Source organism: Orycteropus afer, unplaced genomic scaffold (genome assembly GCF_000298275.1).
Source record: "Orycteropus afer afer isolate SDZICR_OR568_19922 unplaced genomic scaffold, OryAfe1.0 scaffold00016, whole genome shotgun sequence".
Classification (NCBI taxonomy): Eukaryota; Metazoa; Chordata; class Mammalia; order Tubulidentata; family Orycteropodidae; genus Orycteropus; species Orycteropus afer.
In genome coordinates, this window is record NW_006921603.1 from 19952368 (window position 1) to 19959667 (window position 7300).

General features: G+C 37.2%; 1 protein-coding gene across 1 annotated transcript in view; it reads right to left on the bottom strand.

The window, feature by feature from the left end:
• DNAI4 (dynein axonemal intermediate chain 4) overlaps window positions 1–7300 on the bottom strand; it is a 123511-nt gene that overhangs the window by 94872 nt on the left and 21339 nt on the right. The window contains 3 exon segments of the mRNA XM_007959391.1: window positions 335–491; window positions 1792–1904; window positions 4385–4569. Coding sequence (XP_007957582.1) covers window positions 335–491; window positions 1792–1904; window positions 4385–4569 — 455 coding nt within the window.

Consider the following 7300-nt stretch of genomic DNA (forward strand, 5'->3'; position numbering starts at 1 on the left):
CTTGACTGCTAACCAGAAGGCTGGTGGTTCAAACCCACCAGCCACTCCTTGGAAGGAAGATGGGGCAATCTACTTCCGTAGTGATACTGCCTCGGAAACCAAGGAGGGGTTGCTATGAGTCCAGTCTGACTCGACGGCACATAACAACAACAACAACAAAAGCTATAGCATTTTCCTTTAGAAAAATGCAATACAACATAAACATGTATCTTTACATATACTTTCACTGGGCACATACACCCCCAATATTTATCCAGAATCTGTCACAGAAACAAAGACAAGAACATGATTTAGCATTTCAATTACCAAAGCATTGTAGACAATTTATACATACTTTACTTTCTCAGCTTCTTCAGATTCTACAGAAACCATGACTGTTGGCAGGTCAAAAATTCTCAGTGTTTCTGTCTCTTCAAGTATTATCTCTATATTCTTCTCCAAGTCGTCTTTTGTTACTATTTTTTCAGGTGCTGTCCTCACAACTCGTAAATCTAAAAGATATGACTTAATAAAAATCATTTACTAATTGTTATTTTCCAAGTTGTCTTTTTTCTTCTAGTCACAGAAATGCTGTGATGGGTCATGCATAAGATAAAAGTGCAAGAATGTAAGACTAGGGAAGGCTTCTGGGAGAGCTTTTACTTTCCTGATAAATTAGGAGGATGTTACTGGTTCTACTCCCTTTACCTTCTTTCTGCCTTTAATGCAGATATAATGTCCAGAGTTGGAGATTTATTTTGAGACCATGAGGCAAGAAGAAAAGGCATATGGAGAAAGAACAGCAGAACTGACAATCCAGAGCCTGACATAACTGAGTGAAAAAAAAAAAAAAATCAAAGCCCCAAACTACCCACTATTCTTAACTTCTTTTAAAGTGAGAAAAAATAAGTCTTTATTTGTTTAGGCTAATGTTGGTAGGGTATTCCATTACCTGTAAAAAGCATTCCTGTCAGTTACATTTCCTAAAGAAGAGTTCCCAAAAGAAGAGTTCAACAAATATCAGTTTTCCCACCTTATCAATATGTCTACCAGTCTCTCATCATCATCATAAATGAAAGATACCTTTAGTGTATTCCAAGGCACATGACCCTCAAGGTACTACCCATTTCTTTATGTTTTATTTTCACTGTGGTTTAAGTGTAAGTATAACAAAACATTTGCCAACAGATAGTAGTGATGGTTGCACAACATGATGAATGTTACTGAATTATACATGTAAAAAATGTTGAAACTGCCAGTAATTTTCACCATCCATTATTTCCTTATTCTTGTATCTTCACTTTCATAATCCTTTGCATCACCTCACATTTTATCCTCTGCCTGGATGGGGCTTCCCTTACTTCTTCTGCCAAATTCCTATTCATCTTTAAACATCTAATTCAAAACTCAGTCATGTTCTCTGTGAAGTCTTCTGTAGTTTTTTCAGTTCAGAGGAGTTAATCACTCCTTTCTAAGTGCCCTTATACATCCTGCATAGTTTGTCTTATGACACTGATCACACTGTACCAGAATTATCACAATGATTTGTCATAAAAGTTGAGTTCCTTTAAAACAGGGCCAGTGGTTCCTTTTTTTTTTTTTTTTTTTTTAGTTGTTCATATGTCTGGTTGTGCAAACCAAAAGAGTCTCTTCAGAAACTTTAAAAAATATATACACACTTTCCTGGTAGTTCTCATATGCCACTATTTTGAAATCATTAACAGAGTTCTTTTATCTCAAGAACTTGACATATAATAAGTATATTTGCTAAACAGAAAATGTTACTGAAAAATATGAATAAATTTTCATTACCTGTATAACTAGTCAATCTTTCTCTTTTATAGGATGGCTCTTCTAGGTCTTCTGCTATTGATTCAGTTGTTGATATACTTGACTTAGAAACAGTACTGCTTCCTAAAGCTGACCTTTAATAATGAATAACATTACTCATTTATTTAGATATCCTTATACACAATTAAAGATATAAATTAAAACACATTCAGATGAAGAAAGCAAATAAACATAATTTCAGAATAAATATTATGTCAGATAGTAGATTATCAGAATAAATAGTATTCTAAACACTGATTTGATTGTTAATGTTCTTTAAATAAAGGCATTTTTAATACATTCTTGAGATAAGACATATCAAACCTATACTTAAGTGCATCAATGGATTACCAACACATTGAGAATAAAATCTAAAATTATAAAATCCAAAATACAGCCACTTACCCATCCACCTTTTTATCATTCTTCTCCTTTGCCATTTGAAAAAAAAAAAAAAATTCAAAATTATGAAGCTCTCCCTCTCACTTCAGGACCATGGCTAGAATATTCTTCCCTTCATTTTTTTTTTTTTTTTTTAACAGTTTCTGTTCATCCTTCACGACTGTCAAAGGAGCATGGAGGCAGCATCTTCTGACCTCCTCTAACTCCATAAGAGGAAGACAGAATCACCAAGCAGTCCAAGTCCTATTCCAGGGAGGCCAGACATGCTGCCTCCCTCCAGCTCTTTCATCAACTCTAATAGCAACTGTCCCTCCCACGGCACTCAATACTTCTCTCCTGGGCTCGACAATTTGTTGCAGTGGCCACGCAGAACTCACAGACACCACTCACAGATTATGGAGTTTATTAGGGAAGCAACAGTCTCCAACTCAAATTCAGGAAAGTGCTCAGGATTTAGTTACTCGGTCAGGACAGTCTCCCCTCTGCCTTGCCCTTAGACACACCTCTGTGGCCACTGGCCTTTCCGTCTGGCCTCTGCCTCTGTGGGCCAAAAAAAGTCTGCCATTCTATTCCGTGCCTCTTGGTTCCGCTGCTGCCGTCTCTCAGCCTGGTGTCTCTCTTTTCAGCAATTGGTCTGTCTCTTAGCCATGGTAGGACTCTCAGCCATGCATCTCCCTCCGCCAGCAGTGAGAGATAGGGCTCACTTTAAGCCCGGCAGAGTGGCAAAACCAACCAATCCCAACACCAGAATTCCACTTACCTGAGAGAGAGTGAAAACCAAACCAAAAACCAAACTCACTGCTATGGAGTTAGATCCGAGTCATAGCAACCCCTCCTTGGGTTTCCAAGGCAGTATCACTACTGCCCAATTTTCCTTCCAAGGAGTGGCTGGTGGGTTTGAACCGCAAACCTTCTGGTTAGCAGTCAAATGCCTAAGGCATTATGCCACCAGAGCTCCTGAGAAAGGTAGTGAACTTCCCAGAAAATTGCTTGGTGCTGCCAGCAACAGAAATACCCCAGGTGGATAACTAGATAACTATAACAATCAGGAGCTACTTAGTTGCTCATGGTAAACATGGAGTTTATAAAGACTACAGCTAGAAAAGCCGTACTATGTAATTTTATACACTGCAACAACCCATTTATTAGATTTTATAAAGGTTCTCTCAAGATTTTATTTTTTATAAAAAAAGCTATGCACTAAGCAGGAAATCAATACTTAAGGCCAAAAATAAATTTCCTTAAACATATTACATTATTCCAAGATACTATATATATATGGAAGCTCTGGTAGCATAGTGCCTAAGGCACTGGTGGTTCAAACCCACCAGCCACTCCTCTGAAGGAAGATGGGGCAATCTACTTCCATAGTGATACTGCCTCGGAAACCCAAGGAGGGGTCACTATGAGTCAGGCCCCACTCGATGGTACATAACAACAACAACAACAGGCCCTGTTTATTGGATGATCCTTTATTTTGCAGGCTTATGGATGTAAATTTGGAGGCAGGCTCTAGAGCAACATATAATTGCTCTGTATTATAAAAATCAAACCCAAACCAAACTCACTGCCGTCGAGTTGGACCCTACTCATAGCGACCCCTACTTGGGTTCCCAAGGCGGTATCACTATGGAAGTAGATTGCCCAATCTTCCTTCCAGGGAGTAGCTAGTGGGTTTGAACCGCCAGCCTTCTGGTTAGCAGTCAAATGCCTTAGGCACTACGCCACCAGAGCTCCCTTCTGTATTATAAACCAAGAGAAAAGTAAAACCCAAAGACAACAGGGATTTGCATAAGCAGGAAAAACAGAAAAGTCACCTTTTCCATAAATTGCTACATGGAATAAACTTTGACAGAAAAAAAAAAAATGTTTAATTGGAATTGCAGTTGTTAACTGTGGGGTGTGTGATATAAGCCCCAACTTTTGGTTCTTTAGGATATCTTCAGTAAGATCTATATTGCTCAGAAATAATTTGGTGAGAGTGGGAAAACTCTTAAGACATGTAGAACTCTAAGAATTCTAATTAAGAAATGAGAGGAACACAGAGATAGCATGCTAAGATGACAGAGGGGGGCTGGGAAACTGGCAACAACTGACATTTAACTAACATATATGCAATTAAATGGAAAAACAATAAATATGATTTAAAAAACTATAGAACAATATACTTTACCTTGTAAACTGTCCTAGTAAACTGGGATTTATTGTATTCTGATAAAGGCTATAGGAAGATATAAAATCTGATCCAAGTGATCCTTCTTGCGATGTCAGTAGTTTATTTGGCTTTGCTGTACCAGTATGTGGATCTGGATGGTAAAGAGGTCGGGGAGTAACATCAACTCCATTTACATCAATCACCTGTAGAAAATGGTTACTTAAAATGAAATGAAAAAGATAGGGTTTCTAAATAATAGATCCTATAAAGCATTTGACTGTTAACCAGAAGGCTGGCAGTTCAAATCCACCAGCCACTCCTCGAAAAGAAGACTGGGCAGCAATCCTCAGCTTATGCAACTATGAGACCAGAACTAGATGGTGCCCTGCTACCACTGTCAACCACTCTGAGGGGGATCTGTGGAGGAGATCCTGGATAGAGTGGAAGAACAATGCGGAACAAAACTCAAAATCATTTGGGGAAAGAGAAAAAAAGGGACCAGGTTTGCTCGTCTGATAGAGCCTGACGGAACCCCTGAGACTATGGCTCCTAGCTGCCCTTAAGGTCTAGAATTGAATCCACTCCTGTGGCTTCCAGCCAAACAAAAGACAGACATATGAGGTGAATATTTACACTACATAGAGACACTCCTTGGAGAGAACAATCATGGGAGAACAGAAAGGCTGTGTATGCACAGGGAGACAGCTCAGGGGCAGGAGTACATGGAGGGAAGGACACAGGGAAGAGGTAACTATGGGGAGGTAGGGAAGGGGAGCCGTTTCATTGTGGTAAATTGCAGTCAATGTCAAAAGACAAAGTGTACCTGAACTGCTGTATGGAAAGTGAATTCGCTCTGTAAACTTTCAACCAAATCACAATAAAAAAAAAAAAAAGAAGAAGAAAATGACTAGGCAATCTACTTCCGTAGAGACACTGCCTCAAAAACTCAAGGAAGGGTTTCTATGAGTCAGATTCGACTCTATGGCAGTGAGGTTTTTTTTTTTTGTTTGTTTGTTTGTTTTTAATAAAACAAATAAATATGGCAGAAAGGAGATAAATGAATTCCCAGGATAGGATAAATATCAAAAATTGAATGACATAAAAATTTTATGCTTCAAAAGTTTTTTAACTAGACATACGATTTTAAAAAGTCTTATTCGTGTCTTAGAAGGAAGACTGGGCAACCTACTTCCTTAGGGATACTGCCTTGGAAACTCAAGGAGGGGTTGTTACGAGTCAAATCTACTTGACAGCAGTGAGAATTCATGTCATACCTATATGAAAGTAATATATATATTTTTGTTGTTGTTGTTACATGTATTTATTTCAGGAAAATTCAGAAAAGTAGAATGATAGTTCATCCAAAAATACTAGGTCCATTTAATTTTTATATGTCTAAGTTTTTTAAAACACTTATTTTCTCACTCAACATTTAATAAATATTTTCCTAAGTAATTATGTTTTTGGTTTATTTATTTCATTTTGGCTTATTTTTTACTCATTAAATTTTGAAATTGAACACCTACAGAAATGTAATTAAAACATAATCCAATACTTCTATAGTACAAGGTGAATGCTCTTGTTAATTATCACTAAAGCCAAAAATTAGAACACTGATAGCATCTCCAGGAACCACTTCCTGGCCTTTGCCCCTTCTGCATCACAGCTTTTTCCTTCCCCCAGTGGTAACCACTAGCTTGACTTTGGTAATCATTTCCTTTTTTTCTTTTCTATGGTTTTATCAAACATTGACCCCTACTCAATAGAGTTTCATTTGTAAAAGTATGTATTAACGTAAAACATACATGCAGAAAATTCACATATCATAAATGTACAGCTTGGTAAAATTTCAGAAACTTAACAAACCCATGACTCAACACCTAAATTCAGAAAAGACCATCAGCAGCATTGCAAAAGTACCCTTCATGAGAGTCACTCTCAGTTTTTCCTATTTTTGAACATTATTTAAATGGAATCATACATATGTACTCTGGTATCTGTTCTCTTTTGCTCAATGTTCTCTTTGTGAGATTCATTCACAATTAAGTACAGTATTCAACTATGTGACTGTATCTCATTTTTATTTACATATTTTATTGTTGATTGAGTCCTTGGTGGTGCAAATGCTTAAATGCCTTTGGGTGCCACCCTAAATGTTGCAGGTGTGAATCCACTCAAAAGGTGCTTCAGAATAAAGTCCTGGCAATCTACTTCTGAAAAATCAGCCATTGAAAATCCTACAGTACAGTTCTACTATGACATTTACTGGGCCACCATAAATTGGAGTCAAGTTAGTGACAACTATTTTTTTCTTTTTAAAACTACTGATAGGCATTGATATAGTTTCCAACATTTTTAGCTATTACAAATTGTGTTATTATGAATATTGCTGTATGTGTTTTGCTGAATATATTGCATGCATTTGTTGGGTATAAACCTAAAAGTGTAATTTCTGGGTATGAAGTATGTATATGTTCATCTTTAGCAGTTATCTGGTAAAGAGTTTTCCCAAGTGGTTCCCACCAGCAGTGTCATGGCTATGGTTGCTCCATACTTTTGCCAACACATGGTATTTTACATATGTCCATGTAATTTAGCTTTGCCTATTTTTGAAATGTAGTCATATTCCTTCATCGATGGCACCTTTTGTTCTATTAGGTATTTTTTTGTACATATAACATGCCTACATGACATCTGCATATAATGTGCATAGCATCCATAGGAAAATAATGTACCAGCAATTTGCATGGTTTGCAAGAAAAAGTATAATATGCACATTATTTGTGTGAAAACAGTGAAAATATGGTAATATATTTTTGTATTTTTCCATGTACAGTAGTCCATGCATTTATTTATGTTTGTAAATGTTGTTGTTGTTGTTGGTATTTGCCATCAAGTCGGCCCCGACTCATAGCGACCCCTACTTGGGTTTCC